Source organism: Mchenga conophoros, linkage group LG7 (genome assembly GCF_057382185.1).
Source record: "Mchenga conophoros isolate Kocher_MC1m ecotype Shallow Benthic linkage group LG7, M_conophoros_male_GT1.1, whole genome shotgun sequence".
NCBI classification, from domain to species: Eukaryota; Metazoa; Chordata; class Actinopteri; order Cichliformes; family Cichlidae; genus Mchenga; species Mchenga conophoros.
Window position 1 is genome coordinate 37,833,622 of NC_140532.1, and position 18,559 is coordinate 37,852,180.

General features: G+C 37.4%; 1 protein-coding gene across 3 annotated transcripts; it reads left to right on the forward strand.

Annotated features, from left to right (window-relative positions):
- Positions 1-1,219: 1,219 nt before the first annotated feature.
- On the forward strand, positions 1,220-17,218 carry LOC146570603 (phospholipid-transporting ATPase ID-like). Of its 3 annotated transcripts, XM_085279149.1 has the most exons (29): positions 1,220-1,265; positions 1,353-1,508; positions 2,618-2,702; positions 2,944-3,002; positions 3,336-3,449; positions 4,661-4,759; positions 4,860-4,921; positions 5,032-5,104; positions 5,202-5,272; positions 5,358-5,440; positions 8,122-8,280; positions 8,753-8,841; positions 8,992-9,185; positions 9,307-9,515; positions 9,608-9,651; positions 9,777-9,942; positions 10,142-10,330; positions 10,459-10,574; positions 10,685-10,849; positions 11,595-11,706; positions 11,990-12,095; positions 12,912-13,062; positions 13,330-13,513; positions 13,637-13,860; positions 14,056-14,139; positions 14,265-14,510; positions 16,055-16,193; positions 16,332-16,462; positions 16,647-17,218. In XM_085279149.1, the coding sequence occupies exons 3-29, from the start codon at positions 2,648-2,650 to the stop codon at positions 16,893-16,895; spliced, it is 3,573 nt and encodes a 1,190-aa protein (XP_085135275.1). In that variant the 5' UTR covers positions 1,220-1,265; positions 1,353-1,508; positions 2,618-2,647; the 3' UTR covers positions 16,896-17,218. The 3 variants fall into 3 exon arrangements, with proteins under 3 accessions (XP_085135275.1, XP_085135274.1, XP_085135276.1); XM_085279148.1 differs by having other exon boundaries at positions 1,260-1,508; XM_085279150.1 differs by lacking the exons at positions 1,220-1,265; positions 1,353-1,508; positions 2,618-2,702; positions 2,944-3,002 and having other exon boundaries at positions 4,701-4,759.
- Positions 17,219-18,559: the final 1,341 nt, after the last annotated feature.

An 18,559-nucleotide genomic window follows, 5' to 3' on the forward strand; every position in this document is an offset into this window, starting at 1 on the left:
TCAGACTTGTGGATCAATCTGTTTTCATTGTTGCATTGTATCTACACATTTAGACCAGATTAGAACAGTTGATGCCCTCAGTAAAAGAACTGGTCCCTCAGTTTTATTCTCATTACTGCTCACTGTGGATAATGCCTCAGCAGTTCCTCGACTTCTAATGGGACACAGACCAGATGCCTTCTTTGTTAAGGATCAGCAAGCTCCAAGTTGGTGGCAATTAAAAGTATGCTTATCAAAACTGAAGCTCTGTCAAATGATAAAGAAGTTTAAAAAGAGGTGTAAGGATGTGGTCTTTATATGTATAAATTAGAGGAAAATGTTTGAATTTAGTTGTTATCTCATATTTTTCCAGATTTTGCCACAAACATTCAAAAAATGGACTTGTTGCTGATGTGTGGATGTAAAGTTATGTAGTATGAAAAGTATGTATGATAATAGGTTAGTTTGTTCATAGCACTAGGTGTTTATATCCCTTTGTTGCATGTGAGAAATCTGCAGCTTAAACTCTATGGAGCAGTCCGCTTGTGACACTTTTCTGGGTTGTCGAGTGGGTGCAAGGGAATCCCTTCTTCAAGATTTCACTGATAGGCACACAGTATCTCCAGAACGTTCCAGACATCCGGCAAATGTTATGCTCTTTTCACAGTTGAGGCCCAATTAGAGTTCTTTTTTTTTTTTTGAGTCAGAGCCACTGACTAACATTCCCACTCCCAGAAAAGCTCTGATGACATGTGTACAAATCCTCTGCAGCTTATTTTGACTGTATAGTTGGATCTTCAATTTCCAGGTGCACTGTTGTACATCGGCTGTGAATTCTGCATCCTCACCTGTGACTGTAAGGTCGATAATGTAAACAAGCTGGAATGATGCCGACCATAGCACAATGGTTCTCAGTTTACTAGTCATATCCGCTTTGAGAGAGGCTGGTCTGGGAATCCACCAAAATGTGTGGGTAGACACTGGACATTGGGCAGGGCAAGCATGTGGGATCTTCTCCACACCACTGGCAACATTTTTTGTAAGACAACAAGACTTCCAACATATGTATATATATATAGGTATATATATATATATATATATATACCTATGTACCGTATAGATTTTATATACCTTCATGTGATAAGATTCCCTCTGATTGGCTGGAGCACTTCGGCTTTACTATTGTTTTAGTGCCTTTCCCGTCCTGCACCTGCTCAAGTCCAACGAACACTGAACGGTTTACATAACCTCTTAGCAGTTAGTTTCATGTGCCCAAAACTTCTACTGTAGGTGCAACTACAACATCTCACCTGTTGTTCCTGTTGACTTTTATCCTGCTAGAAGACTCAGTTGATCCTCCTTTCTCTTTTTAGGATTAAACTGGCCTTCCATGCACTGAAGAGACAAAAACCTGGATTTATTTTTTCAAAGACGGAAGTAAAAGGAGGGTTGAAATCTTAAAATTCAAGCACCTGTGTCTGCTTGCAAGCAGGACCCAGAAGACAAAAGAAATCATATTTTTGTTTGAGGTATGTGGTTGATTTTCATTCGCTTTCAGACTTTAAAAAACTATTAGAAAATGCTGCATTTTATTAGTTCTTATCAAGAACCATTTAAATCACTTTAGGTTTACAGTAATTCAGACCTATTTAATATTTTTGCAAGTGGAAGAAGAAGGATCAAATGAAACCTGCCAAAAGAGGGCTTCTTGATTTTTTCATGGCTCATGGATAAATTTGTTTTTTCTTCTTAACAAATTAGGTAGCACAATTAGGTATTGCCCTGTGATCAATTCATATTTTTTATGTCTCACTGAAAAACATTTATCCACAACAATTCCTGAAAAATACAATACCTGCATATTATTATGGGCTGATTACTCAACAAGTCAAATGGTCAAGGATGAATCTTTATCTCTATCTGTGTAGTTAGGGATTGTTACCTCTTAAATTTAACTATAGTACAAAGAGTTGAAAGGGAGTTGCACTATATCTTTATAGCTTTGGAGAACTGATAAAATGGGGAGGAGTGGAAATTTTGACAAGTATGTGACTGATGGCTATCTATCTATAGATTGATGGAGAGATATTTTGAGTGTTGTGAAACCTCAGATTTATTATTTTTGGGATGTTTTGCATCTGTCTTTCCCTCATATCCAATTTACGAGGTGTGCTGTACATCTTAAACAGCTCCACCTTTTCACTATTAATCCTTAAATATTATAGCAACTGGTTCCCTCTCGCTTTTGCCACAGTTTCCCCTTTTGGTTTTTATATCCATTGGGTGACCGTGGTTCAGGGGCTTGGGAAGCTCATCTTGTAACCGGAAGGTTGCCGGTTCGATCCCCAGCTCTGTCTGTCTTGGTTGTTGTGTCCTTGGCAAGACACTTCACCTCCTGGTGATGGCCAGAGGGGCCAATGGCGTGATATGGCAGCCTTGCTTCTGTGAGTTTGCCCCAGGGCAGCTGTGGCTACAACTGTGGTTTGCCTCCAACAGTGAGAGTGAGTGAATAGTGGAAATATAAAGTGCTTTGAGGGTCTCGAAAAGCGCTATATAAATGCACTCTATTATTATATCGACATATAATACCAATAAAGAAATGACTCACTAATTAGGACTGAAATGTGTGTTTTTCCAGGTTATAAAACATGGAGAACATGAGTTAAAGATGGGAACTGTGCTGTCATACTTTTGCCATTTGTGTGGACACGGAAATAAGGAAGGTGAGATTAGATGCACGTAAACTTTGCTCTAGTTTACTGCATTGTTCAGTTACTGTATGGCTGTCTCAGTTTTAGTTTTATTTATTTATTTTTGTGGCAAGCAGTGAACATTTCAAAATGCTGCTGGACTAACAGCTCTGAAATGTTTCCATAAATTTAATTTGAGTTTCTTTCCTCAGTACTGCTGTAACATACAGTAGCATAAACTCTCTCCTGCTCTGACTGCTTTACTCTCTCACAGAGAAGGAGAGATGCTTGCGGGCTAATGACAGCACTTTCAACCTATCTTTCCGCTATGCTGTAAGTATATAGACAAATGTTATCATGCCTATTCAGCAGATGACAAGAGAAGCTTTGGACACACCCTCAGCTCAATGCTTTGCTTGTTTGGATTTGATTACTCTGTCACAATGAAAGTCAAGTGTCACAAAGACCATTTTTGAGTAAATAGGAAATTTTAGGAAATTAATAGTGCAATCCTAGAAATCTTAAGATTTTTTGTTAGTATGTCTGCCAAATATAAATTAAACATTAAAAAACTTTATTACAAACATTTAAATATTAAATCACAGTGATTTTTGTTAAACTGACATCAGTCATGTAACTTTCCTCTGTCGATTTCTTTAACTTCAGAACAATGCCATCAAGACCTCCAAATACAACATCTTCACCTTCCTGCCACTTAATCTTTTTGAGCAGTTCAAGAGGCTCGCTAATGCCTACTTCCTCTTCCTGGTCATCCTTCAGGTAGACATGTTGCCATTCTTGTCAGAATAATTGCATGCTTAAAAATAGTTATTTTATGCTGCAGATAGTTATGTCAATGCAAAAACCGCATTCAGAGTTCATTCTCTATATTCAACCATACCTTTTTCAAACTTCATTTGACTTAAAATGTGAAAGGACTTGCACTTTCTTTTGCTTTTTTATAAATCGATTTTTTTAAAATGCTTTTTCCAAATGTTATTAAGCGTGAACATACATGACATACATAAATAAAATGAAGCAACTGTTAAGTTTTTCACTTTTAAGAATCTTAAAAGATATTATCTATGCTGTTCACCCTCTGTATGGACACCGCGACAGCTGGTCTGCAATCACCACATCCATGGAGCCTACTGTATGCAGATGATGTATGTCTATCAGAAACAAAAAACTGCCTAGCCCTGCAAACCTGAACACAAGCATGGAAAGATTGGCTCTCTGAAAACGGCATGTGCCTGAACATCAAGAAGACTGAGTACCTTGAACGCGGCCCCCAGACCAACAGTACCATCACTATCAACGGCGAGCTGCTGACTAAAGTTGCCCAATTCAAGTACCTTGGGTCCCTTGTCACTTCGGACTGCGAAACTCTACCAGACGCCAGACTCTGTGTCAACACAGCGTGGATGAAGTGGTGCCAGGTCAGATAAGTCTTGTGCAACAAGAGAATGCCAATCTATCTTAAGGCGAAAGTTTATAAGTCGATCGTGCGCCCAGTGGCACTCTATGGGTCAGAGTGCTGGCCAGCTACGACCAAGCACAAACAAGCCCTTCACACCATGGAGATGAAGATGCTGACATGGCCTCTGGGTCTCACACGACTAGACCGAGCGAGGAACAAAGACGTTAGGAAATGATGGGGAGTGACACCGATCACAGACAAGATGCGAGAGGCGAGGCTCCGATGGTACAGCCATGTTGCCCGTAGCAATAAGAACTCCATCGCAAAGACAGCCCAGCAATTAGGCCACGAAGAAGACCAAAAAAACGCTGGATGGACCGAATCAAAGACAATATGAAGGCTGCGAATGTTACACCAAAAGATGCCCTGGATAGGAAGAAGTGGAGGAAAGCATGAAAAACAGCAGACCCTGCATCGGGGGATATGAACTGCTAGGCAGAAGAAGAAGAAAAGATATTATCTATGCACTGAAAGAGTGTGTTAATCTTTGTGTGTGTGTGTGTGTTGACAGTTGATCCCACAAATCTCCTCTCTCTCATGGATTACTACAGGTTTCGCCTTAATAGTAGTGCTTTCTATAACAGCAGTCAAAGATGCCATTGATGACATAGTAAGTTGAAATCGGTAATAACAAAAGAGAAAACCAAAAATAAGAAACTAATATCAGATTTGGAAGCAAACAGTATCTTTTTCTTGTGTCAACTGAGCAGAACAGACACAAATGTGACAGAAAAGTCAATAACCGGAAGGTGGACGTCCTCATGGATGGCCAGTAAGTCTTTGGAAACCCAAATGAAAAAGAAAAGAATACCTTTTGTATGAAGAATTATGCTGTTTTGGATTCATTTCTGTGTTGTATGCCTTTGTTCCCTTCCCTGACAGACTCAAAAATGAAAAATGGATGAATGTTCAGGTCGGGAACATAGTCAAACTGGAGAATAATGAGTTTGTCACAGTAAGTTTGGGGAGGCTATAGTAAAGATTTGAAGCAAGTGAAAGAAATTCATTTCAAAAGTAAGTTCCAAACTAAACTCAGTGCTTTTATTTCTTAGGCAGACCTTCTGTTGCTGTCTAGCAGTGAGCCCCTTAATTTAGTTTATGTGGAAACAGCTGAACTAGATGGGTAAGTGTGCTGTACTGTGGTGTTTGTATGCTAGGTTGACAACTAATGTCTGACACTGTCTTGGATTTTCCTTGGTCTCCCCCAGAGAAACCAATCTGAAGGTGAAACAGGCTCTGACTGTAACTGGAGAGCTGGGAGACAACATTGAGGCACTCGCTGCCTTTAATGGTGAGAATCTCAATGAAACAACACACAGTCTGATTTTCAAAAGTGAAACCTGGTTCTGTCATTGGGAAATGTCAGAGGGGACCAAAACTAACAAAGATTTTTTTTAGGTTGATAGGCCTTGGCTGAGTTAAGAATTAATGCAAGTACCAAAATAAATAATGAATAAATGCATAAATGCAAAAAAATAATTCTGTTAGGATAGATCCGGGGAAAGCACAAGAAAAACCGGATACACTGATAGACAGAAATCCATATTCTATGTTTCTCACAGCCGTTGATGAAATTAAGTTTTTGAGATTGTCAACAAATGTAAAATCAGAAATCTTTGGATTGTAATGATATCGATATGATAGTGGTTAAAGGAGTAATTGAGGCTATTATAAAACCGTTTACATACATCTGTAATTTATCATTTCAAACTGGTCAATTTCCAGACAGAATGAAAATAGCAAAAGTTATACCTCTATACAAATCTGGAAACAAACACCATTTCACAAACTACAGGCCTGTCTCTTTACTACCTCAATTCTCATTCTTGAAAAACTGTTTAACAACCGACTGGGAAAATGTATAGATAAACATAAACGATTCACTGAGAGTCAGTACGGATTCAGATCAAGCAGATCAACATCATCGGCACTATTAGATTCAATAGAATACATCACAAATTCCATAGACAAAAAGCCATATGTGGCTGGGTTATTCATAGACTTGACAAAGGCATTTGACACAATAGATGATGATATATTAATAAGAAAACTGGAACGTTATTGTGTCTGAGGGGTAGTTTTAGATTGGGTCCGGAGTTATTTAGGTGACAGGAAGCAGTTTGTGAAATTAAATGGTGGTTGCTCCTTATGTATGGACATTGCTTGTGGTGTACCCCAAGGGTCAGTTTTGGGTCCAAAATTCTTCAACTTGTACATTAACGACATCTGTAAAGTGTCCAAAGTATTAAAAATGGTTCTCTTTGCTGATGATACAAACATTTTTTGCTCTGGTGATGATCTGCAGAATTTATTGGAGGATATGACTAATGAAATAAGTAAAGTGAAGTTCTGGCTTGATAAAAACAAATTATCGTTAAATTTGAATAAATCTAAACTGATGTTATTTGGAAATAGTAGTTTAGATACAAATGCTAAGATTCAAATAAATGGTGCTGATATTGAAAGAGTCAGTGAAAATAAATTTCTGGGGGTAATAATAGATGAAAAACTTAACTGGAGAGCTCACGTAAGATATATTCATTCCAAAGTATCACAAAGCATTGCCGTACTAAACAAGGCAAAGCAGGTGTTAGACAGAACATCACTTCATATTCTCTACTGTTCACTGGTTTCACCATACTTAAGCTATTGTGCAGAGGTCTGGGGCAACAACTATAAAACCACATTACATTCACTTTTTACTCTTCAAAAACAAAAAAAAAGCAATTCAAATCATCCACAATGCAGGTTATAGGGAACATACAAACTCACTATTTTTGCAGTCTGAAATATTGAAAATTGCCGATCTAGTGAAATTCAAAACAGCACAAATTCTATTCAAAGCAAAAAAAAAAAAAAAGAACTGCCAGGTAATATTCAGAGTATGTTTTTTTTTGAAAGAAGGAAGTTATAATTTAAGGGGTTTTTGTAACTTCAAAACAGGGAAGGTACGTACTACAAGATAAAGCTTTTGTGTTTCTGTTCATTGAGTGAAACTGTGGAACAGTGTGAATATGGAATTAAAGCAATGTCCAAACATAAAACAGTTCAAAAAGAGTTATAAAAATATGATCTTCTCGAACTATAAAGAAAGGGAAAATATTGAAATTAAGTGAATGTCTCTATTTAAAAAAAATCATGTCATATTATAGTATATATTATATCAGCAATCTGTTCACTATTTTTATTATAGATTATATCAGTAAGGAAGCTGACTAAATATTAACTGATAATTTATGGCAAAGGGGTGGGATTAAATAAGTGTGTTCTTCTTCCCACTCCCTTTCAACACGTAAATGAATCAGAACGGTAGCAATATTGAAATGTATTGACTTTTGTATAGTATTTTTTTCTCTCTTATTTTCTTTACTAAATGTACCTGTATATTGTTTACATGAAATAAATTAACAATCAATCAATCAATCAATAGAGCAGTATTTCACCTTTGAACTGTTTAAGTTTGTACTGAGTGATTGTATTTCCTCATGCACGACTTTTTCTACTAATGTAACAATGGGATCTTGGGTTTTATTTAATTGTTTATTTGTTTGCTTTGTTAGGTCCATCTGTTCACCTGCTAATTAATACAGACATCTAACCAGTCAATCAGATGACAGCAATCTACTTCATTTTGGCATGTGGACATTATTAAAGTGACCTGTTTGAATTCAAACTGAGTATAAAATGTGCCAGAAAGTTGATTTAAAGAATTTGGAATGTTCCATTGTTGTTGGCGCCAGATTGGCTAGTCTGAGTATTTCAGAAAATGATGACCTGCTGGGATTAACCCACATCTGTAAGGTTTCCAGAGAATGGTCCACAGAAGATATCCAGTGAGCAGCCGTTCTGTAGGCGAAAATCCCTTGTTGATACCAGAGGTCGGAGGAGACTACACAGACTGCTTCGAGCTGTCCTCTAACTATCCTGTGAACTGTTTAGAATTATTTGCTGACACTGATTTCTGTTTCTCAGGTGAAGTGCGATGTGAACCTCCCAATAACCGTCTAGACAAGTTCAAAGGGACTCTGACTTTGAACGGAGAAAGATATGCCTTGGACAACGACAAAGTGCTGCTCAGAGGCTGTACTCTCAGGAACACTGAGTGGTGCTTCGGTCTGGTCATCTTTGGAGGTACTCTGTGCACTGCAACTGTGTACAATTTGCAGTTTGAGTGATGTTTTTTTGGTCTAGCCTTTATTGTTTACTCTGATACTGATGTATGAAGTTGTACATAAGAGACTAGAGCAGGAAGGGGATGTGGTTACATCTGCAAAGGTATACAGAAGATAATCTGCCACAGATTCTAGAGTGTGAAGTTCTTAAAACAACAATATCACAGTAATGACATATTTGTGGTGTTTCATTTAGGCCATTCTCCTTCTAAGGCTAACCAGTCTGGAAACATACTGAAAACTGTATCTGCATCACTGTCAGTGTCTCAACATCACATTGAATCTGTGTACAACTTGAGTGATTTTTTTTGGTCTAGTTTTTATTGTTTACTCTGATAATAATGTTTGAAGTTGTACATAAGAGACTAGAGCAGGAAGGAGATGCAGCGAAGGTGTGCAGAAGAAAATCTGACACTAATAATCCTTTCCAGGTCCTGACACTAAACTGATGCAGAACAGCGGGAAGTCAATATTCAAACGGACAAGCATTGATCACCTGACGAATATCCTGGTGTTATGTGTGAGTTTACACAAGCACAAATACAAAGAAAGTCACACAAAGTCTCAGCTTATAGATATAGAACTTAAAGACAGTGATTTGTTTTTCACCTGAGTGACAAGAGTAATATTGTTTGAATAATCAAGAAGTCTGATGTTTTCATTCCATCAGATCTTTGGTTTCCTGGCATCTATGTGCTCCATTTTGACCATTGGCAATGCAATCTGGGAAACAAATGAGGGCTCTGTGTTCACTATGTTTCTTCCTCGTGAACCGGGCATTGATGCTCCTCTCTCATCATTCCTCATCTTCTGGTCTTATGTCATTGTCCTTAACACAGTGATACCCAGTTCACTTTATGTCAGGTAAGTTTCAGCACAGAAAAATGATTAAACCAAAAAACAACCAAAGTTGGTTTGAACACTTGAGACTTGTGCTAATATGTATCACATTTTGAAATTTTACCAATTTGTGCTACATTGTTAGCGTGGAGTTCATTCGTCTGGGAAACAGCTTCTTCATAGACTGGGACAGGAAGATGTACTATCCTAAGAATGATACTCCAGCTCAGGCAAGAACCACCACACTCAGTGAGGAGCTAGGCCAGATTAAATACATCTTCAGTGACAAGACTGGCACTCTGACACAGAACATCATGACTTTCAACAAGTGCTCCATTAATGGAAAAGCTTACGGTGAGCAGCTTTGCTTGTGTAAAAATTAGTGAGGCAAATGGAAACACATTGGGTGAACAACTGATTTTACAGTACATTTATCATATATTCAGGGGACCTCTGTGATTTCTCTGGACAAAGAGTGGAAATTACAGAGGTGAGAGGAAAATACATCCATTGCATTGTTTGTGAACTTTGTTTAAATTACAGAGGTGAGAGGAAAATGCATGATTATTTAAAGAAAGTATTGATCCAACTTTGTTGTTTTGGCTTTTCTTGCAGAGGACAGAGAGAGTGGACTTCTCCTGGAACAATCTGGCTGATCCAAAGTTCAGCTTTCATGACCACAGTCTGGTGGAGATGGTGAGAAGTGGAAACCCTGAGACTCAGGAGTTCTTCCGCTTGTTATCCCTGTGTCACACTGTTATGCCTGAGGAAAAGAAAGAGGGTGAGGGGTCCCCTAAAAGACATCTTCATTTCATTTACATTTCAGGAGAATTTCGAAATATTCTTGGAGTCTATCTAAAAACTCCAAATTCAGTGCAATAAAAGACATACAGGTACATGGAAATGTGCTCCACCATGCAAATGTTCAAATTTTTACCCTTATATGCCAATTAAATTGTCATCTCTGTTTTACCTGGTAGGAGAGCTCAATTATCAGGCTCAGTCACCTGATGAAGGCGCTCTGGTGACTGCTGCAAGAAACTTTGGATTTGTGTTCCTATCACGCACACCAGAAACCATCACAGTAGTAGAGATGGGCAAACAAGTCATCTATGAACTTCTGGCCATTCTGGACTTTAATAATATGAGGAAGAGAATGTCAGTGATAGGTGAGAGGAAGTAGTGATAGGTTTTTTTGTGTCGTTATCTTCAGTGACCACACTTCATATATTCAGAATACATTTCTCATTTCTGCATGCATTACGTCAAACTTTCTAACTTTCCCTGTCACTTCCAGTGCGCAGCCCAGAGGGGAAGCTGACTCTATACTGCAAAGGTGCAGACACCATGATCTTTGAAAGACTGCACCCCTCCTGTAACAAACTGATGGAAGTAACCACTAACCACCTCAATGTGAGTGATCCAAAGCATATAAAAGTAGCTTGAAGCTAAAGTCAATGAAATTTTAATATAATTAATGTAATTTAACATTTGACTTCTTTCAATTATCAAAACAAAAACAGGAGTATGCAGGTGATGGCCTCCGTACACTTGCTCTGGCCTACAAAGACTTAAATGAGGACTACATGATAGATTGGAAACAGCGCCACCATGAGGCCAGTGTTGCCATGGAGGGACGTGAAGAAAAACTTGATGAACTTTATGAAGAGATAGAGAAAGATATGATGGTTAGTACATGTGCTGAAAACTTTGTCAATACGAATTTGCTGCTTGATTATCTATTGGTAGTTATACTTTATACCGGGGATATGAAACTCATTTTACATTATGGCCCACAATATAGCCTAATTTCATGTGAAATTCAGATTGTCCTCTGTCAGTGTTTTACTACACATTTAATCCCTGAGATATCTTCCAATAAGAAAACGAAGTGCAATTTCAACAGTGCGTCTCAGATTTTCTAATATGATGAGAAATGCTTCTGTATTAAATGAAAGAATTTATCAGCATGACTCTTTGGGCTTAAATTGTAAGAAGTAAATATGTAAAGTTACAGAAAAGTTCATTAACCAGACTGTCCTGTAATTATAAAATAGAAAGGTTTTGTTAATTCAGAGGAATTGTTCTAACATTTAATTGTTTACCTATTAATTAATTTACTTGGTGTAGTATGCATATGGCCATGGGGGAGGTCTTTATCAGTAGGAAAAGCTGCAAAAACCTATGAAAATACAAGTGAAAGTCCAAAATTAATTCCATTCTTTACATTTTCCAAAGCTGTCCAGCAGGTCAGGTTAGAGTCTATGCCAGGCCAGTTCTGGCACCCAGGCCTTTATATTTGACACCCCTGGTTTATATTGTACACTAATGTTACAGTGAAACCAGCATAATTTGTGATAAAGGTATAGGATGGCTTCATTGCTTTGCTTTATTTAACATCAGTTTAAATCATAGCTGCATGTGTGGCTTTAGCTGTTGGGAGCGACAGCTGTAGAGGACAAGTTGCAAGACGGTGTGCCAGAGACCATTGAGCAACTGGCTAAAGCGGACATCAAAATATGGGTGTTAACTGGAGATAAGCAAGGTCGGTGGAACTTTTTCTTTTTAAACTATACATTTCAAAGTGGATAAAGACTGCATTATGATGTATAATACATTCTTATGTTCCTGCTCTCATTAATCTACACACAATCTCAGAGCATCAACAGTTTTGGTTGATGGGTTTCCATGGTTTCAAGTCATAGATCTAATATACATATCGACAAATGCTCTGAGAGTCGTTCCAGCTTTGGTTTGCTGCAAGATTGACTTTAAAGATTTCTAGCACCTAGGTGATTGAGAATTATTCTTTTTTTTTTCTTCAACAGAGACAGCAGAGAACATTGGCTATTCCTGTAACATGCTAAGAGAGGAGATGAAGGACGTCTTTGTTGTCTCAGCCAACACTGCTGAAGGTGTCAAAGAGGAGCTACAGTGAGTCAGTTAAAACCAGATGATGATTGTATTCTGCCAATCGGAAGCTGTTTCAGCGTATGAATCAGTGAGATAATTTGTCACTATGAACTTCAATAAACATATAAGACAAATTAACAACTGTTGCTGCCAGATTTCATAACTTGCTATCTCAAGCTAATTCTACCACAACTGAATGAAAAACCTACTGTAAATGAAAAACTAATATTAAACTAGCCAGTTTATCATAGCCATAAGCTAATTCTATCACAAGAAAAAAAATCTATAAAAATCATTAATCTGACATTTTAATGTTCCCAAGCATGTGTATGATTAATTGTAACCTGTAACCTCACAAGCTAATGTCTTCCTAAGTGGTATTTGACTACCGCTGTATTAGCCGGACATGTCATTTTTTACGCATTACCTTAGAGATAGCATGAGGAGGGATAGAGAGTGGAGCCACTTCTCAGTCGCATCAAAACAAGCCAGTTGACCTGATTCAGACATCTTAGGATGTCTAAATCTAGCATGCCTTGGAGCAGATGCAGAACATGTTGGAAAACTAACTTATCTCAGTTGGCAGAGGAATGCCTCAGTGTCCCCTTTATTAGCCAGCAGTGTTGGTCAAGTTACTTCAAAAAGGTAATCAGTAACTAATTACTGATTACTTCCCCAAAAAAGTAATCCTGTTACTTTACTGATTACTTATTTTCAAAAGTAATTAATTACTTAGTTACTTTTTAACAACACGATTTACAACCTGAATAGGTGATAAAGCGAACCCAAAATAATAACAAATAACAAATCAGGTCATGTTCTCTGTCATATTTTCAGGAATGCACGAAGAAAAATGTGTCCTGAAGCAGCAGAGGAGCCAACTGTGATTAAATCTCGAGTAGGCCTGTTTTGGCTTAAAAAGACAGAGACTGTGCAGGATGAGAAGGTGGATGGAGATTATGGACTAATAATAAATGGGCACAGTCTGGTAAGAAGGCTTGTTTTCAGCAACCACTGAAAAACCTCTGCAAGTTGACCTGTTTAGTTTAGTTTATTTTGTTTATGTAGCTTCAACAGTAGAGGTCACACTGTGTGATCAGAAAGTACATATTGTTTTTTTAAAGCCTGATTCTCTTATATTTTTTAAACTTAGAGATGAATGTAGAAATGAATGGAATTCTCTTGAGGTTTTAAGGTTGCACTACAGAATCTTGACAGATGACCTAACTCCATCAATTCTTTCCTTCATCATCAGGCTTTTGCACTGGAGAAGAACTTGAGGTTGGAGCTGCTGAGGACAGCATGCATGTGTCAGACAGTGATTTGCTGCAGGGTCACTCCTTTGCAGAAGGCCCAAGTGGTTCAGCTGGTCAAGAAATACAAGCAGGCTGTCACTCTTGCTATTGGGGATGGAGCCAATGATGTCAGCATGATAAAGGGTAACCTGTGAAGTCACCAATATACAGAGCTGTATTTTCATTACAACTATCCAGCTGGGAAATATATAGCTGATATTGTGTATTTTATTGTGTATTTTATTTGCTTCCTTTTCTGCCTGCCAGTTGCTCATATTGGTGTAGGTATCAGTGGGCAGGAAGGCATGCAGGCAGTGCTGTCCAGCGACTATTCCTTTGCCCAGTTCCGTTACCTTCAGCGCCTCCTGCTGGTGCATGGCCGCTGGTCCTACATCCGCATGTGCAAGTTCCTTGGATATTTCTTTTACAAGAACTTCACTTTTACGCTTGTCCAATTCTGGTACGCCTTCTTTTGTGGTTTTTCTGCACAGGTGAGATATATGTATTGTAACTATACTATAATGTAATTTAAGTAGCTTTTGTAATGGGACATAAAGTGTTTATCAATCTCAATGAGAGAAATGCAAAAAAGTTTCAAATGATGCAGGACAAATGAAACAAATAACTTGATTCACATTCACCTTTTCTTTATGTTGTACTTAAATGTTCATTGTGGTTGTTCACAGACTGTTTATGAGGACTGGTTCATCACCTTCTACAATATGGTTTACACAGCTCTTCCAGTCCTTGGCATGTGTCTGTTTGACCAGGTATGTAGATTACAATTAACTATCAGTTTTTGGTTGACTTACATAAACCAGATTATCGTCTCATAGTCAGGTCTCTGTGTCCACTGAGCTTTCTCATCTCTTTCACTAAAACTTGTTTTGTGCAGGATGTAAATGACCGTTGGAGTTTATACCATCCTCAGCTCTACGCTCCAGGCCAGAAGAACCAATACTTCAATAAGAAAGCTTTTGTGAGCTATCTGATTCATGGCTGCTATTGCTCCTTAATCATCTTCTTTATCCCATGGGCTTCCATGAATGATGCAGTCAGAAATGATGGAAAAGACATTGTGAGCCATCCATCTTTTGCTTTCCTGCTACAGACCTGTCTGCTTATTGTGGTGCACACACAGGTGAGAACATTTCATTTCATTTATTTATTTATTTCACACTTGGTCAACATTTTCCACAGTTAGTTCTTTCAAACAAACCAACTACACTTTCTGTCAGTAAAGCACTGCAACCACGTGTGAAAAGGAGCAGGCAGAAGAATTTATTCTTATTAAACCCTGCCCCCTATCTACAGTCCAACTTATATTGCAAGTGGTCACCAAAAGTCAAGGAACAAACTAACATTAACACTTATTTCCAGTCCTAACTCAAACCAAACAACAATTTAAAATCAGAATATACCACTCCACATAGTAACAAGGAGAAAAGATAAGTAAATAAAATAAATGAAACAAAAAATAATGGATCCTTATTCAATTAACTCCAATTTCATTCACATTCTTCATATTGAGTTATTGTTTTAGACATGTAGCACTTTTTAAAACAATGTAAATTTATACAACTCTTTAAATTTTAATGAAGAGACTTCCACAGTTGTATACCCCTAACCGTTGGACTCATTAATCTTTGTGCTGTCCTAGCTAGCCGATGCTTAAAATAAAATTTCCTTCTGCTGTCTTCTCCCCCCGAACACGTTAAAAATACTCTTTGTAACTTAGAAGGCAAAATATTACTTTTAGCCTTAAACATAATTAATAGTGTCCGTAGTTTCACTAAATCTCCTAATTTTAATAATTTTGACTTTATAAATAATGTATTTGTATGTTCTCTATATTTAACGTTATGAATCATCCGTATCACTTTCTTCTGTAATAAGTTCATAGGTTTTATAGTATTCTCATATGTATTCCCCCAAACTTCGACACAGTAACTAAAGTATGGAAAAAACAATGAGAAATATAAAATGCGCATTGTTTTGTGGTCTAATGTCCAGCAAAATCGCTGGACATGGTCGTAGGCAAGAAGTGAAGCAGCACATGGCGGGGAGAAGTGAGTGGGAGAGCAGACACAATTTTGGACCGGAGGTTTTCGGGAAGCTTTTATTTTGGTATTTCCGTTGATCCGTACAATAAATTTGCATGGTAGCCTAAATATTTAGTTTTCTGTAACATTTAGATTTAACATTTAACATTCAGATTTAAATATAATATTTAGATTTAACATTTAGATTTAACATTTAACATTCAGATTTAAATATAATATTTAGATTTAACATTTAGATTTAACATTTAACATTTAGATTTAAATATAATATTTAGATTTAATATTTAACATTTACATTTAATATTTAACATTTGATGAAAAGTTACAAATATTTTACTAAATGTTGTAAAAAATTACTCGAAAAAACATGTTTTTGTAAGGTTTTGAGCTAAATGTGGAAAAATGTTGCCGTTAATTTCAGCATGTTTCACTTTACAAACGGCGCCCCATACTTATGCAGTATATTAGTCTGTTGTAACAGATAGACTTCCATTCCATCTCAGCCAGTCATTTTAATTGTGCACCAGGACACTAACAATAAATTAGTAATAGTACAGTACTACTACAGTAGTAGTAGTAGTAGTAGTAATAATAATAATAACAATAATCTTCCACTTTTCAGCTGTCTCTTGACACCTATTACTGGACAGCAGTGAACCATTCTTTTGTGTGGTTAAGCACGATAGGCTACTTTGCCATCTCAGTCACCATGTACAGCAATGGCATGTTTTATGTCTTCCCGTCTTCTTTCCCCTTATTTGGTAAGTACATTTACTGCATTTAGTATAGAGACCACTTTAATGTTAACTTTTTGAAGTTTTTTTCTATTCTAAAATTTTGGTACTTTAAAGAAGACCTGAGTATGTGACTCATGTGATTGTGTCCTTTTTGGATTTTAGGCGCAGCAAGAAACACTTTGAACCAGCCTAATGTGTGGCTCACCATATTCCTGACGTTCCTCCTCTGTATCCTGCCTGTTGTAGCTTTCCGCTTCATTTTTATACAGCTTTGTCCTACCATTAATGACAAGGTAAAAAAAGAAAAGAAAAAACTAAACTGAACACATAAAGCATCTAAGACTTTCTTGTCTTCTATGCACCTTGTGCACTATAAAGTAGCATGTAATTTAACTGAGTTTGAATCAATGTATCCATAGTAAAAAAAAGTTTGCATAAAAAAACCAAACAAAACAAGCCCATATTTCTTTTTTCTAGGTGAGGTATAAGATGCGTACAGAGGAGTTGACTGCACCTGCACCTCGTCGTCTACTGAGAAGGCGTAGTACTCGATCAGGCTACGCCTTCTCTCACTCCCAGGGCTACGGTGATCTGGTAACATCTAGAAAATTCCTGATAAAACGCCCCCTAAAGATGACAGCTCTGTTCACCCAGACAGACTCTTCCATATTTCAAAATCAGCCACAGCACTACCGCACTATTGCTGAGGAGCCACAGAGTCCTTAGCCTGGTACACAGTACACAGATACTGAAAGACGACATAACTTCATAATTTTCGAGCCAACCTGACACTGAAGACAAACAAAACAGGGTAAATTTAAAATATATGGTGGTTTCCAGAGTCAGCATAAAAACTAATGGTGTCTTACAATGTGTGAATAAGTTTTTATATAAAATGCTGAGTCGTTATAAAAAATAAAAAAATAAAAAAAAACCCCTAAAATTTAAACAGGTTTAACCACGTAAGCCCCACGCCCCCGGTACCGGGGCAAAAAAGAGATCACGTTTAATCGGTTATAACACGGGGTGAGAAATATAAGTCCAGATATGTGTGGACAATCAGACCAAAATTCACTGAATGAGCCGCAAAAGAAGACCACAAAAACACATAGCGGCGAAAATGCACTAAGACACAGATTGGCTTACCATCCCGATTTCCTCCATTATTTTCGCTGGTAGCCGGTAGCCACGTGATTATCAGAAGTTACCACACCTACCTAGCCGCATCAGAGCCGTTTTCCGTCAACAACCGCCATTTTAGACCCACCTATAGACACGTGACTGGACAGACACCACATGCAGCAAATTTGGGCCCACGTGGGTTTTGGCATTGCAACGTCTGATTGGTTGAAGTCACGTGAATGTGGCATCGTTACTTTGATTCTATTGGCTAAAATGATTAAAAAGAGGTGTCAATCATGCAAATTGACCAAAAGAAACCAAAGTTACAGCCCCTTGGAGTTTAAAGGGCCAGAGACCAATTAAATGCTTCATGCGCACCGCAGAAAAGGGCCATTACCATGTAAATGTGTGGTTAATTCTTCAAAAATATATTTAAAAGAAAGCATTTTTAGGCCTGTTAATAAAATTTATTAATTTCTGCTCTTTAATACCTAAAAAATTCAACTGGTACGGTGTCCAATTGTGTGCCAAAATTGGACATTTTTGTACAACATCTGGATATTCATGTATTGACAGGGCTGTAATTTTTCACTGTTTCACTTTAGAAACATAAGTCTTTGCACAGGTGATCTGAGGCATATTTTTAAAAGGGTTATATCCTAAAAATTAAAATTAAAAATTAGGCGAGGATAAAATATACTTACTTTTTCTGTGTTCCAGTCTCAGTAACCTTGACGCAGTAATATCTGCTTCAATATTTACACCTCTGATGAAATCTCACAAGTGTTAGCTTTATTTTGATACCAAGATTGTAAGGACAGAGTTTGTAATTGCAGAGAAATAATCAATTAAATTTGGGCATTACATTTTCGAGCAGGAAGCTCAGAAACCCCCTTGGGGCTTAAGAGGTAAAAAAAAAAAATAAAAAAATTATAGTATCCTGCTCTATGCATCAAAGTGCCCCTTGTTGATAGTGTGTGTGTATGGTGAGTGGCTGATCACCTTAGACAACATGGCTTCATACAGTAGTGTAACAATCATTCTGAGAAAAACATACAAAAACGTATACAAAACACACAACTGCAATGAGTTTGTGTGCTGCACACACATTTCTTTTTTCTTTTTTTTTTTTTACTTTTTATTTTGTACTTTTTCCAATTTTATAGTACATGCAAACAAAAACACGAAAAAAACCACACAAAAGAAACAAACCAAAAAAATAAAAAATAAAGAACACCCAATCTGTGGAAGAGGGGAAAAGGGAAAAA

What these genes read in the sequence shown, in the direction of transcription:
- LOC146570603 (XM_085279149.1), top strand. Translation starts at nt 2,648, where the DNA reads ATGGGAACTGTGCTGTCATACTTTTGCCATTTGTGTGGACACGGAAAT. An exon ending in AGAATAATGAGTTTGTCACA is followed by an intron (nt 5,105 to 5,201) that starts GTAAGTTTGGGG and finishes TTTATTTCTTAG; the next exon opens with GCAGACCTTCTGTTGCTGTC. An exon ending in GAAGAGAATGTCAGTGATAG is followed by an intron (nt 10,331 to 10,458) that starts GTGAGAGGAAGT and finishes TGTCACTTCCAG; the next exon opens with TGCGCAGCCCAGAGGGGAAG.